The sequence below is a fragment of the Carlito syrichta genome, unplaced genomic scaffold, assembly GCF_000164805.1.
Source record: "Carlito syrichta isolate Samal-C Ts95f unplaced genomic scaffold, Tarsius_syrichta-2.0.1 Scaffold301617, whole genome shotgun sequence".
NCBI classification, from domain to species: Eukaryota; Metazoa; Chordata; class Mammalia; order Primates; family Tarsiidae; genus Carlito; species Carlito syrichta.
The window spans coordinates 353,284-370,474 of NW_007245713.1; the positions used below are offsets into that span (position 1 = coordinate 353,284).

General features: G+C 41.3%; 1 protein-coding gene across 2 annotated transcripts in view; it reads left to right on the forward strand.

The window, feature by feature from the left end:
• IL17RB (interleukin 17 receptor B) overlaps positions 1 to 15,791 on the forward strand; it is a 16,273-nt gene extending 482 nt beyond the window's left edge. The window contains exons 2-11 of one of the 2 annotated variants that reach the window (XM_021710857.1): positions 1,388 to 1,412; positions 2,179 to 2,319; positions 3,830 to 3,957; positions 4,394 to 4,520; positions 6,384 to 6,431; positions 7,952 to 8,095; positions 8,463 to 8,536; positions 9,815 to 9,914; positions 11,054 to 11,152; positions 15,076 to 15,791. In XM_021710857.1, coding sequence (XP_021566532.1) covers positions 1,388 to 1,412; positions 2,179 to 2,319; positions 3,830 to 3,957; positions 4,394 to 4,520; positions 6,384 to 6,431; positions 7,952 to 8,095; positions 8,463 to 8,536; positions 9,815 to 9,914; positions 11,054 to 11,152; positions 15,076 to 15,614 — 1,425 coding nt within the window. In that variant the 3' untranslated portion in view covers positions 15,615 to 15,791. The remainder of the gene's footprint in view (positions 1 to 1,387; positions 1,413 to 2,178; positions 2,320 to 3,829; positions 3,958 to 4,393; positions 4,521 to 6,383; positions 6,432 to 7,951; positions 8,096 to 8,462; positions 8,537 to 9,814; positions 9,915 to 11,053; positions 11,153 to 15,075) is intronic. The other variant, XM_008054928.1, reaches the window with a different exon arrangement.
• The last annotated feature ends 1,400 nt before the right edge of the window (positions 15,792 to 17,191 follow it).

Here is a 17,191-nt window from a genome sequence, read left to right on the forward strand (position 1 = left end):
CCCCCCCCCCCCCCCCCCCCGCTTTTTTTTGACCTCTAGATTGCCATGTCCATTCGTGGAGACCGTTTCCCTTTCTTCCCCAGTGCATTGAATGATTGAGGGAATCTTCTGGGACGCTGAAGAGGAAAAAACTCATCCCCAAAACAGCATTCAAAATTACATCCCTGCCCTCTTAGCATAGTATACAGCATAAAAGCATGGTGTCACCTGTTGATGGTTATGGAAAGTCAGACCCCATTCACTTTCCTGATGTCATAAGTTCCGGTCTTGACTCTCTGCCTCAGTTCCGAGGCCTCCTTGGTTTTTCCACTGGAGGAAGAATTAAGTCTCTTTGCTGTAGCTGCTGTAAGGCCAACAGTTGGAACTCTAACGTGTAGGGCTGTTGCCTGGCTTCTTCCTAAAACTTGTTTCACCAGCACTTTGACAAGAACTCAGTTCCTAGTACGGTGGCTTGTTTTTCTTTCTTTTTTTTTAATGTCTGATGATATCTCCTAGAGTTCATTTTTCAAAAGACAAAGGAATGACTGATGATATAAATTACTGATAAATTACTGAAGCCATGAGAAGTCTCTCCTTCAGTTCTTCCAAGGTGTTTGGAAATGTGAACACTCAGAGGGAGCGGGTTCCACAGTTTGTGGACTTGTCTCACTGAATCTTGTCATTAGAACTTGCTGCCTAAGAGTTAAATACTTTAGGTGAAATATTTTATTCCAAAACCAAAATACAAATTACAACTTTTCATGAAAAGACAAGAGCAGTTAACTAACTAAAGGGTTTAGTGCTGGCCTTTCGTGGACACCAATAATCAGTTATATTTTTGAAAGCTCTTTTAAATAAAAATATAACATGTGAAAGCACAGCTGCTTATGATTTTCTAAATAGCCCCGGTGAGAGCTTTTGTATCAGAAGGAGAATATTTTATAAAAAACGTGGGAAGATACTGCATTCATAGCTTTCTTCTGTTCTTCTTTTTAGCATAGCAACTCCTTAACCTGGGGAAACTCAGCAAATACTCCAAACTGTCCTGAAAATATACAGTTAAACATTACAGTGTGGAGGGGCCTCATGATGGCCCAGAGTCATTCCCTGCTTGTAATAGGGAAGGCTGACATCCAGAGACAGGTGGACACCCACATCTGGTCTTCAAGTGAGGTGCTGGGCTGGCTTAAGGATCAAGTATCCTGATGGTTAATACACATCCACCATAGCCTACAATGAGGCAGCTTGGTTTTCCCAAAGCTGTGAAGTGAACCAGTTCATCTTTTCTTTGAAAGCTTGTCACCTGTGTATGCATTTAAGAGAAAAAAGATGTTTAGTCAAGTCTGGCAAAGGAAAGCTTGTAGTTTGCTAGTTTTAATGTGACACTTGGTTTCTTTCTCTCTTGCAGACTGTTCAGTGTGGCTGTGAAACTGGTAGGTACATTAAGGGACAGATATCTGGGGCTTTGCACTGAAACATAGTTGGGCTAAGCATAGGTCATTGAAGACACACAGGGTGACCCATTGCTTTGTTAGCTGTTGCAGATACAGTCTCTGTCTGCTCAAGGAAGAACTCTAGGGGAATAAAGAGGTGCTCCAGATGGACTGGCCCCCTGGCTAGTCAGAGGGGCACAAGCAGGGCAGAACTTGCCATGCCAGGGGAAAAGCGATGCCTGCTATTCTGCAATTGGAGATCACTAATAGTTGGGACCAGGAAGCAAATGTTTCATAGAAGCGTGGGTGTTCAAGATGGCAACATTTGAAGAATGGGTGGGCTTCTGCCCAAGAACTGTGGGTAGGGAGGGTGAGCAAGGGGAAAGACAGTACCAGCAAAGGCTAGGAGGTGGGAAAGTGGGGTTTGTGTGGGCCAGCTGACTGAAGTCCAGGGCTGAGGCATGAGGAAGGCAGAACTGACTCTAATAAATATGTCAAATACACTAAGTATATGCATACATTTATACACAGGCAACTGGAGTGGTCCCAAGCGCTCTGCAGGTGGGGGCCAGAAAGTTGAAAGTTTCTCTTAGGTCAACATCATCTCGGCTATAAATTGGCCAGCACCAAGAAATATTTGGCCTACCCCAGCAGGAAGGAGTGAGCAGTTGTGAATGGGGGATGGATCAGGGTGGGTCACTGAGAGGAGATGGCATCAGGTTGTGCCAGGAAGGGCAATGTCATGGGAAGTCTGGCCTTCTCCCAGGGCCATCTCCAGAATGGATGGTCCCACATGATCTGACCCCAGGAGATTTGAGGGACCTCCAAGTGGAACTTGTTAAAACCAGTGTTGCAACGGAAGACTATTCAATTTTGATGAATGTAAGCTGGACACTCCGGGCAGATGGTAAGTTTGCATCAACCAAAGGTAAGGCCTAAAGTGTCTGCTAAACCAGAAATGTGCAGACTGTGTGACCTATTAGTTACACTCCTAGGCATATCCAACAGAAATACATACATGCCTGTATCAGTAACCACATACTAGGATGTCAACAATAGCACTATTCGTAACAGCCAAAACTGGAGAGCACTCAAATGCCCAGCAATCAAAAGGAATCACCAGATGTTCTACTACAGCAATGAAAATGAATGACCTATAACTCCACACAACTGCATGAATGAACATCACAAACATTAGAAGGCAAACTAAGAGCTCATACATTTACATCTGTGTGCATGCCTATAGTCGTACAAGCCATATGACCACTTACAGACAGTGCAAAACTAATCTAGAAGTCAGGGCAGTGGTTACTATTGGGATGGGAGTAACTAAACAGAAGCATGAGCGGCACTTCTGGGGGTTTCTTGACCTGCTTACTAGCCACATGTGTGCAAGGACATCAGGTGGTAAACTGATGATCTGTGTAGTTCTATATGTTATACTTCGTAGAAGATTGAGGAAGGCCAGAGGTGATTCCCCCAACACCCAATTTAGGAAAAGCAGTGGCTTAGATAGATCACTTTTTCAGCTCCCAAATGATATGATGAAACTCGTCATTTCTCCAAGATTCTACTACAAGGCAACTTGTGAGTTCTTTGGATGAGCTAACCCTGGGATCCTAATGCCCCTGTTTGTGGTTTCCATTTGTTAAGGTCTATCCAGTCAAGAATCTGTGAGTGCCGGGCATAGAGAGATGAGTCAACTACAATCTCCACCCAGTAGGGTTTTCAGAGGGGAGAGGGAGGCAAACAAAGGTAGTGTCGGGAATCCCAGAAGAGAGCTGTGTGCTCTGAATGGGATGCAGCAGGGAGGATGGGGAGAGGGACCCTAGTGAGGTTATGTTAAGTGACATGAGGCAGTAAGGCTTTAGCCCTCACCTGGCACAGAGTAAGCTCTTTGTTAGCAGCTGTTAGAGGCTGTGGTGTATGAGTTACTTGGGCTTTAAAGGAGTGAGACTTGAAGATAGGGAATGGAAGGAAAGGATATTCCAGGAAGAATCACCACGGACTAAGGTGCAATCAGAACGGGACTGCTTTGGTAGTGGTACTCTTGGAGGGTCTTTTTAGAGTCCCTGAGGCAGGCCTGTTCCTCTTAAAAGAGACCCAGCAAAGTGCAGAGCTATAATCACCTTTGCAGGCATCCTGAGTAATTCAGGCTGACCTGTGAGGAAGAAGGAACTTGGGCTTTGGAATTTGAATTCCTGTCTGCTGATGAGCTTTGTAAGCTTATGCAAAGCTCTCTGAAACTCTCCTGACTCACCATTTGTAAACTGCAGGCAGTGGTGCCTCCCTTTTAGTGCTGTTGTGAATATAGACTGAAACATAAAGCATGCTAGTTTCTAGCATCAAGTAGCTAGCATCAAATCAGTCACGTAATAGTGCTAAATAAACAACTGCCCTCTTGCCTATCTTGGCAGCCAGCATCTGCTTACTGAAGGCCACCAAGATCTGCGTAACAGGCAAAAGCAACTTCCAGTCCTACAGCTGTGTGAGGTGCAATTACACAGAGGCCTTCCAGAGTCAGACCAGACCCTCTGGCGGCAAAGTAAGCACTTGTAGGCACCTGGCTAATTGTTGACAGGGCCCTTTGTTTGGGGAGCATGGATGATGTGCTATACCTATAAGCTGGTGAGCAACTACAACTCATAGCTTGGAGCAGGGTGCGTGGGTTCAAGTCCCATTTTTGACCACTTCTCTGTTTTGTGTCTGCACAAGTCAGAATGTCTGGGCCTCAGTTTCCTTATCAGCAAACGGAGGGGAACTGGACTTAAATTGCATCTTGGTGCTGAAATTTTATACTTCTCTGATTCTGTGAGTTACATTGTAAAATCATATGGTACCATTCCCTAAGTAGACATTGGAGAGAGACATAAGTTTCAGAATAAGTAATGAAATATAAACGCAAAGGGTAGCATATAGACATACTGTTTCTGCACTGCACAGTGTCTCAGGAACTCAGGGTTTCTTGCTTTGCCTTTCAGTGGACGTTTTCCTATGTAGGCTTTCCTGTGGAGCTGAACACGGTCTATTTCATTGGGGCCCATAATATCCCCAATGCAAACATGAATGAAGATGGTCCTTCCATGTCTGTGAATTTCACCTCACCAGGTAGACTTCCTTACTCTTCTATTGTTCTGTGTCTTGCTGGGAAGCCTACTTTGGGATGTGTGGTTTGGTACAGAGTGCCTGGGTAACTCTGGACAAGGCCAAAGACCCAGTCTCAGATTTCTCATCTATAATATGGACACAGCAATAACTGTGCTGCACTTGCAGAGCATAGAGGATTAAGTCAGGTAAAATGTAGGAAAAAGCCCACTCCTGCATGTCAGGCACTGTGCTGAGTACTTGACATGTGTCATCTCACTTAAGCCTTCCAACAACCTCAAAGTTGGGATAGCTCCATTTTACAGATGAAGAAACTGAGAGGTTAAATCACTTTCCCTGGGTTATACACACAGTAAAAATGAAGGTGACATTGAAATTCTGGTCCCTGACCGATGCACTTTAACTGCTCTTTATGTCATTGATGCAAAACGTTTGTTTCAGTCTTGGGTTTCTTGTGGTCTGCCGCTGAAGGTCTAGGGATTCAGCGCCCAATGCCTCTGTATCCCTCAATTAATCATGACACAAACATGACAAATGCAAATGCCTGGAGCTGTCTGTGAGGTAGGGTGATACTGAGTTGAATGCTGTGCTCTTGCCCCAGCTCTGTGGCACAGGATCAGTTCCCTATTACCACAGCTGCAATGTCACATGGGGCTGTGATGATAAGACAAGATCATGTGTGTGAAGGGTCTAACTAGGCTGGGTCACTTGTTCCATACCCCAGCCCTGTCATCTATCTCAGGCAAAGCATCGAGGCCAAATGGGGCAATTTCCAATTTGTTGTTGGTCTCTGAGATTGTCGTCCAGGGTCATTTTGGTGCCATACCATTTACCACACAGTTGTTTCCAGCTTTCTTGATGAGAACAAACTTCATTTTGTTTTTAAATGAACTTTTTTAAATTTTGGAATAATTGTACTATCTTTGCAACTTTTCTTTAACTCTAAAATTATTCCAATAATAATTGGAATTTCCATATACCTCTTACCCAGCTCCTCCTATTGTTAACATCTTATATTACCATGGTACATTTGTCAAAATTAAGAAACCAGCATTAGTTCATTTCTGCTAACTAAACTCCAGACTTTGGATTTCATCTGCCTTTTCTTTAATGTCCTCTTTCTGTTCCAGTTGCATTTAGTCCTTTGTGTCATCTTAGTCTCTTCTGGTCTGTAACAGTTTCATAGTCTTTTTTTTCATGACCTTGACAGTTTTGGGCAAGATAGGCATGTTGGGGAATGTCTCCCAAGTTGGGTGTGTTGATATATGTCTCATGATTAGACCGGGAATATGGGTTTTGAGGATGAATACCAGAGGTGTTGTGCCCTTCTCATCACATCCCATCAGGAGCTCGTGGCATCCAATGACACCACTGCGGAGATTTACCTTCAACACTTGGTTAAGAGGGTGCCTGTCGAGGAAGTGCCTGCCAGGTTTCTCCATGCAAAGCTGTCTGTATTTCCCTTTCCCCACTCTAGTTTTTGGGAACAAGTCACTAAGTCTACTCTACCCTTGCATGGAGATATGGGGGTAGATTAAGCTTCACATCCTGGAAGGGGCAGTATCTACACATATTACCAAACATCATTTTAAAATGATAGTTGGTTTTTGAGTCTTCTCTTGGGGATCATAGATACTGTCTGGATAAAGGCTATATTTAAATTATACTCTGGTAATCACGTCATGGGTGGATATCTTCTGTTTAACAGTAAAATGTGAGTGTCCACTTAACTCTGCTATCCTACATCTGGAATGTTTTGGCACTTCATTACAAGCGTAGTATGCACATATATGCATGCACTTGTTGGAGAGGGGGGTCAGACAGATCTTTTTTCAAAAAGTAAAAAACTTTCATTCAAATTTCCAGGCTGCCTGGACCACACAATGAAATATAAAAAAGAATGCATCGAGGCAGGTAAGTAAATACAGTATTTGCTTTTGTTTGAAGAAACTTGAGGTGGTATAGCTCTCTCCATCTGTTTACAGATGAAGAAACTGAAGCCTAGATTGGGGGTTACCTCTCCAAGTCACTCAGCAAAGGCCGAAACACTCAGGGCTCCTGATCCCTGGCCAGTGATCTGTCTACTGCCTCGAGCAGCCTGTCCAGGGAATGATACACTCTTAGTAGGTTTATGTAGTGGAGCAACAGCTACATAAAACCACCCCAAGCCCTTGGTACTCACATTTTAGCCCAAATTGCACTAACAGTGCTGCCACTCAATGGCCCTTCCTAACTGGAGGGAGTTCTATAAACCCTACTGCCTGCTCAGACACCAGCCCCACCAACAGGTGGCCATGGGGACCCTGAGAACATTGTTTGAATTAGGAACATTCAAGGTGGGAGTGTTAGTTAGCTAAAGGAATAACCTAGAAGTATGCTCTCAACCCGTGTCCTTAAAGGGATCACCCACCTTTCACGTGCTAGGATATTTGAACCCAAACCCTACCCCTTGAATTCTGCAATAAGTCCTGTAGGATAATCAGTCCCTAGTACCCAATTTTTAAGGGTTTGTGTAAATTTCTGGGTAATATAGTACTAGGATGCTAATAAGGCTAGTGGTCTTTGGGGGGACTTGTCCCAAACTTTTAGGCACCCTCACCCCACAAGTCATTTCTGTGTATCCTGTTAGCCTGGGCTGCATGTGCTATCCTCGTTAGAAGCCAGATTTGGAGGACTTAAGCTTTCTCTCCTGCCTCCCAAGAGTGATCTCGAGGAGTATGGAGGATGCTGAGGATGCGAGGAGGTGCAAGGCCTTGAAATCAGTCCTAGACCTGAACTCTCAAAGACAGTTCTGAGCCAGGGCCTGAAATGGTCTTTCAGAAGGGGAAGATAATTCATGCTATTGTTATATTCCCGGAAGTTAATCTAGTCCTCATTTGCAAGTCACATCAACAAAACTTTTTTTCTGACAGAGTTGAACTGGCAGGGTGTCCTCTAAGCTATGAGCCATTTCCTTCTTTCTTTGCATCCAGTAAAGCTGGCAGAATGGTCTGATGGATGAAGCTCCTGGAACACAGAATATTCTAGTGGTTATAGTCCTGATCCTGAATTCACTTGCTCTATAATCCTAGACATGCATCCTAACCTGTGGTTCCTTCTCGCCATCCTGGGAAGGAGAAAATACAGACTCCAGCCCTTAACTCAAAACAGACGTTGAGAATAGAAGTGAGTAGCAGAACCAATCTGTATCTACTACCATCCTCAGTCCAGGGAAGCTATTTTTAGCAAAGCAGTGATGTGGAGGTCTCTAAACTTTCTAGGACAGAAGGTACTTTGAAATCGCGAGAATGGCAAAAAGCTCACTGTGTCGCAGAGTCCCTATCTCTACGATGTATGCCTCAGAACTTATATTTGTTTTTGTAAAGCCCTTTGGGGGAACTTAAATGAGGGAAGAATTAGCAAGTTCTTCTACAGGTTTCCTTCTCAACTCATAGGAAGCCTCTGGGATCCCAACATCACTGCTTGTAAGAAGAATGACAAGACAGTAGAAGTGACATTTACGACCAGCCCCCTTGGAGAGAGATACCTGGCTCTTATCCAACAGAACATCGTAATCGGGCACTCTTATGTGAAGGAGGTACTTTTCCTTCATTCTCTAACATCACCTCCATGCTAAACTGCTAGCTGTCCTTTGCTTATTGAAGGAAAATGGGGACATTTTAGGATTCCCCCAACAGGCTGTCTTTTTGAGAGAGCACCCAACTGTCTACTGTCCAAATTGTGCTAAGCTATTTAGATCAACTCAACAGACTGTAAAAAGTACCTGTGGCCATCCTGGGATATGTTACTATCCGCCTAAAACCTAACAAAAGTAGAAGTTTCACAAGTATGAAGTGAATCTTTATTCACATAGTTGAATTAATTCAAAGTGAGTTTGAGAAGCAAGGCTTCTGTATTGGCAGTCTCTGCTGTCACATGACTCATAATTCTTGACTCTCACTTATCTGCACCAGCACAAACAAACACGAACTTCAGTAGTGATTCCAGTGACTAAGGAAAGTGAAGGTGCTATGGTACAGGTAAGTTCAATGAGCTGCTTTGGGGAGGGAAGGGACACTAGGATACTTCCATTTCTACTATTAATTGCTTTTGATAAGTCCTTTTAAGGATGAGTTCTCGCCTGCCAGATGTGCTTCGGCCAGCAGTCCCTCGTTAAGCGATGTCAACAGTCTGTGGTGAGGTTAAGTGGCTGACCTTGCAGTCATGGTCCCTTTTGCTTAGATTACTGCCTATTGACTTTCCAAAGGGTTTTTATTTCCATTTTCTGTCATAGACACTCAGGTATGAGTACCTTAGCTTTTGCAAAATGAAGTCACAAAGGGTTTGAAATCTTAAAGGTTTGAGGTCCAGATCAATGTGGGAACTTTGGAGAGGGGCTGACTGTCCCCTCAGGACCTCGGCTGACCCAGCTGGACACCAGAATTTGGATTAGTAGATGTTCTTCAGTCTCTTTCTACTCTGAGTAGATGAAGCGTGAACATGGCCACTTCCAAGAATAAGGAGCTTTTGTTTTTCATTCCCTGGAACACAAAGTGCTCAGACACACCAAGGGGACAAATGCCTGCCAGCCTATTATGACTACACACCCTTTCCAGAGAACTATAGACCTAGTCACAGGGGACTGGCATGTCATAAAGCTTGAATGAAGTCAACAAGGAGCACTACTGCTCAGTGTTTCTAGAGGAAATATTTATATATGTGTTAAGATGTGACCTAGCCCTTTTAGATAAAGAGACCAGCATGTTAGAAACATGTACAGGCTGGGCTCGGTGGCTCAGCCTGTAATCCCAGCACTTTGGGAGGCCGAGGCGAGAGGACTGCCTGAGCCCACGGGCTCGAGACCTGCCTGGGCAACTTGGCGAGACCTTGTCTCTACAATCAAAAATTAGCCGGGCATGGTAGCACGTGACTGTAGTTCTAGCTACTTGGAAGGCTGAGGTGGAAGGATCGCCAGAGCCCAGCAGGTAGAGGTTGCAGTGGCCGGAAGCGTGCCACTGTACTCCAGTCTGGGCAAGAGTGAGACTCCAACTCAAAAATAAAATAAAATAATAAAAATGAAACATGTACAGTTTTGGTTCAAAACCCAGGAGTCTTAAGATGGTTTGGTCTTGGGTAACTGGTTTGGATTTTAGATGTTACAGAAATGTGACCAAGGAAAGAATTATGTCCATGACAATGCTTAAGGTAGGGCTGAAACCAGAAAAAAAAAGGAAGAGACATTTTGGTGGAGGTAGGACTAATGTTGAGTCTGCTCTGATGTGTGGTGTGAACTTTCTGAGCCTCTTACTTTTCCTCAGTTGATGCCGTATTTCAACACTTGTGGCAATGACTGCATCCGACGCAAAGGAACTGTTGCGCTTTGCCCACAGACAGGTATTACCTTCCCTCTGGATAACAGTTAAGTACCCAGTCATTTTCACAGGATGATCAAAAAGACTTCAAGACACGAAGGGCCCAGATGCCAGTGCCCCCACTCAATGTGGCAGATTTTGTGTATGTAGGGAGTATGGGGGATCCCTGCCTGTGTGTACTGGACTGGGGAGCAGAGAAACAATGTTGTCCCATAGAGTCTATAATCTGAACTGGCTTTATTTATAAAACAACTCATGACCCTTTATAAACCATGATACACAAAAGACAAAAAATAAACAGTGCAAAATAAATGTTCTAAGTGCCACAAGGATCTGCTGAAGAAAGTCAGTGGCATAAAATAACTGGTATATAAGGGAACATAGATGTATTTCACTGCACTTTTATTCTCTTACCAGTCTCAGTGGTCCATGCTAAGTTGCTGTGACTTGATGCTGTTATATGGCCAACATTTGAATAACAAATTAGAAATACTGGCACCAAAAGACACACCTCACTGGTGCCTGAGGGCATATTCTGGAAAATATCTCTCTGGATTTAGAGGTGTGTCAGTTCTTTCATCCCAGATGGACAAATAAAATGTTTCCAGAAATAGCCCAGCGACAGGGTAAAAAGTTGGAAGATATCATTCTTAGACTCAGCCATGAAGTGAAGACAACCCAGGGACCTAATGATGTTGACTTCTGCATGCACTGTGCCTTACGGATTCCTGAGCACTTTGTGCCCAATTTTATCTGATCCTCATTGTTCCTGTGAGTGGGTGACATTATCCTCCACATATATCAGTCTAACAAAATGGCCTTTAAAAACGCCATCTACATGTACTATGTAAGTAAATGGAATAACATTAATTCCTCAAGGAACAAAAAATTGGATATAAATTCTAGTTACCTCAGTGGAAATGCCTGGGCATATAAGGAGGAAGAAGCCAAAGAGATTTTAGAGTACTGCTCTTAACCTCCTAAGTCCCAAATCGTTTTTGAGATTCTAAGGAAAGACCAGGACACTCTAGGGAAAAACACATGGATTGAAAGACCCCCTAAAAAATCTATGACCCTTGGTTTTAAAAGGATCTAAACATCTAAGTGTAAACAAATCTTAGTTTTTAAGTAAGAGGTAAATGTGGGTATGTTTTGCCAAAGGTGAATGAGCTTTGTTTTCTCCAGACAAAGGTGTGCTAAGAGGCTGGCTGCCTCTCCTCCTCCCGTCTCTGCTGGGAGTCACCTGGGTGCTGGCGGCTGGGATCTATCTAATGTGGAGGCACGGTAAGGGCTATAATTCTATAAAGATATCTGAATAAGGAAATAACATTTTGAACTTTTTTAAAGGAGAGTCCTCTGGAGGCAACCACATGTTGGTATTTCCCCAAGCTAGACAGGATGTATTTAATGTCTTAGGGCACTCTTATAGAGACTGATCTAACTGGATGACACCTGCCAGGTTAAAGCAGGTGACTATCACTTGCTTTATTTTCACCATTGAGGCATCTACAAAGTACTAAAATGGGCAAAAGATGGCTGATGACAAATTGCACTTTACCTGTGATAGGTATTCTATCTAGATAGTTCCTAATTTTAAAAATAGTTTTCTTGAGGCAATAGATACAACATTCACCTGGACTTATATACAGCCGATCTTTGAACAATACAGGTTTGAACTGCATGGGTCCATTTATTTGTGGATTCTTTTCAATAAATAAATTGGAAAGTTTTTTGGAGATTTGTGATAATTTGGAAAAACTCACAAATGAACCACATAGCCTAAAAAAATTAAGAAAATGTTAGGTATGTCATGAATGCATAAAACATGTGGATACTAAACTATTTTATCATTTACTACCATAATTATATACAAATCTATTATAAAAAGTTAAAATTTATCAAAACTTAAGCACACACAGACCATACATGGCACCAATTGCAGCTGAGAGAAATGTAAACATACAGGTGCAATATCAAACCATAACTGCATGTACTACTGTAATAATTTCATAGCTACCTCCTGTTGCTATTGCAGTGAACTCAGGGGTTGTGATGGCTTAAAAAAAAAATGTATGTGATAGTAATTACCTCTGTGTGAGCTGTTAGTCTCTCCAGTAAGTTGCATATCACAGTACAAAGTGATCTCCAGTGGTTCTTGTGTATTCTTTGTGTTCAGTGCAATATCATAAACCTTTAATAACATTATGGGACCCACACAGAGTCACTAGTGATGCTAGAAGTGCTCCCAATATGCAAAGTCATAAAAGTATAAGAAAAAGTTGAACTGTTCGATAGGTACCATAGATCAAGGTCTGCAGCTGTGGTTGCCTGCCATTTCAAGATAGATAAACACAATCTAAGGACCACTGTAAAAAAGGAAAAAGAGATTAATTAAGCCATCACTGCAGCTATGCCAGCAGGCATGAAAACCTTGCATTTTTTGCAAAACATCTTTTTGTATTGAAAATGAAAGACAAGGTAAGAGGATTCCTTGAACCCAAGAGTTTGAAACCAGCCTGAGCAATATAGCGAGACCTTGTCTCTACAAATAAAAATTTAAAATTTAGCCAAGCATGGTGGTGTACTCCTGTAGCCCCAGAGACCCAGCTACTTGTGGTGCTGAGGTGAAAGCTTCACCTGAGCCTAGGAAGTCAGGGCTGTGGTAAGCCATGTTCATGCCACTGCACTTCAGCCCGGATAACCTAAAAAAAAAAACAACAAAAAACCCCCAAATTTTTATGTGGGTGCAAGATTGCTATAAGAAAAGCATACCTATAGACTCTAATATGTCAAGAAACAGTGATGTTATTATATGACAACTTAAGGCAAAAGGAAGGTGAAGGATCTACTAAAACTGAAGAACAGTCCAGCAAAGGATGGTCTGATAATTTCAGAAAGAGGTCTGGCTTTAAAAATGTCTAGGTAACAGAATCATAAGGCAACCAAGAGGCAGCAGACCAGTTACCCATGCCATTAAGAAAATCACTAAGGAGAAAGGATATCAGCCTGAATAGGTTTTTAATGCAGATGAAAATGCCTTACTCTGGAAATAAAAAGCCACCAAGGACATGCATTGCTGAGGAAGAGAAGCAAGCACCAGGATTTAAGGCAAGAAGGAACAGACTAAGTCTACTGTTTTGTGCAAAATGCATTTGGGTTTATAATCAGGACTGCCTTATCTATAAAGCTGTTAACCCCCAAGCCTTGAAGGGAAAAGATAAACACCAGTTGCTAGTCTTTTAGCTGCACAGCAAGAAGGCCTTGACAATGAGAAAACTTTATCTGGATTGGTTTCATTGATGCTTTGTCCCTGAAGTCAGCAAGTAAAGAACTGCCTTTTAAAGTTCTTTTGATATTGGACAATGTCCCTGGCCACCCAGAACCCCATTGAGTTCAACACTGAAGGCAACAAAGTGGTCTGCTTGCCCCAAAACATCTCTAATTCAGCTTGTAGATCCACAAGGACCTTCAACGCTTATTACATATGCAACTCTATAAAAAGGATTATCATTGCTATGGAAGAGAACCCCAACAGAGAGATCATCATGAAAGTCTGGAAGAATGCCATCACTGTTACAGAATAAGCCATGAAAGCCATCATGCCTGAAACAATAAATTCCTGCTGGAGAAATGTTGTGAATGACTTCACAGGGTTTATGAGAAAGCCCATCAAGGAAATCACTGAAGAGACTGGATGTGGTTAACAAAAAAAAAAAGTGAGGGTTGAAGGGTTTCAAGAAATGGATCTTGGATAAATTCAAAAGCTAACAGATACCACACCAGAAGAATTAACAGAAGACGACTTGACAGAGATGAATGCTTCCAAACCAGTGCCAGATGATGATATATAGAAGAAGCAGTGCCACAAATTGATATCAGACAATCTGGCAGAAGGGTTCCAATTACTCAAGACTGCTTTTGATTTATGACATGGACCCTTCTATGATAATGGGCACTGAAACTAAAGCAAATGGTGGAGGAAGGATTCGTACTGTATAGAAATATTTTTAGAGAAATGAAAAAGCAAAAAAGAAATTATTATGTATTTCCATAAAGTTACACCAAGTGTAACTTTCCTGTCTCCCCTTTTACCTCTACACCTGTGCCAACCCTGAGACAGCAAAACCAATCCCTCCTCCTCCTTGGCCTACTCAACATGCAGGTTACGAGGAGAGGATGAAGACCTTTTGATGATCCACTTATATATTTTCTCCACCTTATGATTTTCTTAAAAACATTTTTTCTCTAGTTTGCTTTATCACAATATAATATATAACACATATAACACACAAATATGTTAACTGACTGTTGTTTAACTATACAAACAGTTAATCTACTGTTATTGGCAAGGCTTCCAGCCAACAACAGGCTATTCGAAGTTTTGGAGGGGTTAAGGTATATGAGATTTTCTACTGCATGTGGGACTAATGCCTCAAACTGCCACACTGTTCAAGGATCACCTGTACTCCCTAAGGACACTGCCAACTCTAATAAAACATTAAGTATTTGAATACAGAAATCAGAGTATTTACACAGATATACAGCTAGAGGCAGACCTTATAAAAACTTCTGCTTCTCCTCCATATAGAAGAGGAAATATAAATGCATTCTTTGAGTCATTTATGATTTGTAAATAGAACGAGATTAACTCCATGTTCTGTCTAAGCTAAGAAAGCCATGTGCCAGTTTACCTCAGGAATACTTATATTTAGGGGTTACTGTTTGACCTGTATTAGTTACAGTAGTTTCAAACACAATGTTTTATAGCACTGCAAAGGGCAGAACAGCAAGTAAGTTCCAGGGGCTGAAATGGGGCTTAACTTAGGGATCTACTGCCTGCAAGTAGAAAATGGTACAAGCAACTGCTGAAGTGACTCAGCTCAAAATGTGAAGTGCAGAGGTCAGAAGTCCCTGATTATTTATAGCACTAAAAATACTGTTACAATCACCCACCTCAAAGTATCTTTAACCTAAACAGTTTCTATGAATTTATTTGAAAAGGCTTAATTGAGAGGACTAATACAGTGGAAATACTTCTTTTAAATTATTTCAAAAGTTTAAGCTTCAGTGTGTTTCAGGTGATGTGTTCAAAAGGGACATCAGGGATGTTTTTCCTGTTTGGCAGTAACAAGTTGTCATTCTATAGCAGGGGGTCATTTGTCAATGATGTTTTACAAGAGGATAACAAGTGCTTTCTCCCCCCACAGAAAGGATTAAGAAGACTTCCTTTTCTACTGTCACACTACTACCCCCCATCAAGGTTCTTGTGGTTTACCCATCTGAAATATGTTTCCATCACACAGTTTGTTATTTCACTGAATTTCTTCAAAACCACTGCAGAAGTGAAGTCATCCTTGAAAAGTGGCAGAAAAAGAAAATAGCAGAGATGGGTCCAGTACAATGGCTTACCACTCAGAAGAAAGCAGCAGATAAAGTCATCTTTCTTCTTTCTAATGAGGTCACTGCAGACTGCGATGGAACCTGTAGCAAGAGTGAGGGCAGCCCCAGCGAGAACTCCCAAGACCTGTTCCCCCTTGCCTTTAACCTTTTCTGCAGTGATCTAAGAAGCCAGCCTCTGCACAAATATGTGGTGGTCTACTTTAGAGAGGTTGACACCGCAGATGATTATAATGCTCTCAATGTCTGCCCCAAATACCACCTCATGAAGGATGCAACTGCTTTCTGCACAGAACTTCTTCATGTCAAGCAGCACGTCAGTGGAAAAAAGATCACAAATCTGTCATAATAGCTGCTGCTCCTTGTAGCCCACCCATGAAAATGAAAGAAGAGACCTTGAAGCCTTCCTATCCTACTAATTCCAGGGGAAAAAAGCATTTGTGATGACCCTTAAGCTTACTGTACAGCCTACAAGTAGCCTAGTAATGAAAATACCTTATGCCAATAAAATTGTTACAAATACTAACTGCTATAGTGTTAACTAAAGAATTGAAACCAAATTTATAATTACAAAGCTAAAAACAATTTTGTGCCTGCTAATTGAAAAGGTATAACTGAAAACTACAACCATTCTGATAACACAATGAATAAAACATTTTCCAACCAAACATCCAGTCTTGCAAAGTCCATGCATTGCACTATAGATAGAACTGTGTAGCTCTGTAATATTCTAAGTTTATTTAATGAATACTAAATTTAAGAAGCCCCAACTAATTTACTCAACAGCTTCTTAGGTAAAAACCCTCAATTACACACAAAAATCTCTATTTTTAAGATAACAAAAGTAGGGAATATGCATGCTGAAACTATCTTTACTGACCAGAAGACCTAGAATATGTGTAATCACTTGCATTATTTGGTATTTGCATATAAGCTTCCCTCGACAACTAGATTAATGTCCTGTTGTACAGGTGACTTTGATAATATGAACACCAAAATACATTACCTGTAAACCTGTTGTCTACTTTTGCCTGAAGTTACCTATTAGAGGTCACTGTCAATTCTCAGTTTCTTAGCTATTATATAACTTCTCATGTCCAAAATGAAATTAATTTTTAAGGTGAAAGTTAGCCCTTTTGAAGTAACCTTTTTATAAATTATTTATTATAGTGGTTTACTTAAATAAAGAATGGAAACCACCATTGAATTATAAAAGATGGAGATAAAATGTTTTGTCTTCCAACTTTTTTTCTAAAAGTATCTTTTTCTTAATGCAGAGGTCACATATTAACATATATTTTTCTGGGAATGCTTATTTCACAGAGTGTGATATTGAATCTGCTCTGGAATGGGCATCAGTTTCAAGAAGATGACTGTTAAAATGTATTTATTTGCAGATTATTCCTTTAAGGATAAAAGATACTTGCCACATCACTCCTCCTAATATTTCTTATGGATAAATAAAAAACAATAAAGCAGCATAAAGTGAAAACTCACCATGTCCAGCTTCACAAGCAGATACTTAGTAATGGCTGAGGTAGTATGTTTAATGTGGTAAAGCTCACTTATTTGTCATGATCAGTTTTCAAGGTGCTTTTATATGTGCTGGTAATGGGAGACAGACATGGCTTAGGTCAAAACTTGGACTAGAAACCAATTTCCTTTGAATGAATATCTCCAGTTGAAGGTAAAGAATTATTATAAACAGAAATACATTATTCTTTTGAAAATAAGCAGCCAACACTAATTGTCTTGAAATAGCCCAGAAACATAAATAAAATCAACATTCTATATATTTCTTGTTAGAATTTTTTAAAAATAAAAACATACAACTTTCAAAATTGAAGGCACATGTTTCAAACAGTATTCACAAGTTAAAATTACTTTGTTATACTGGTGCAGTCCTCTTTGTTTCTAACCTACTGA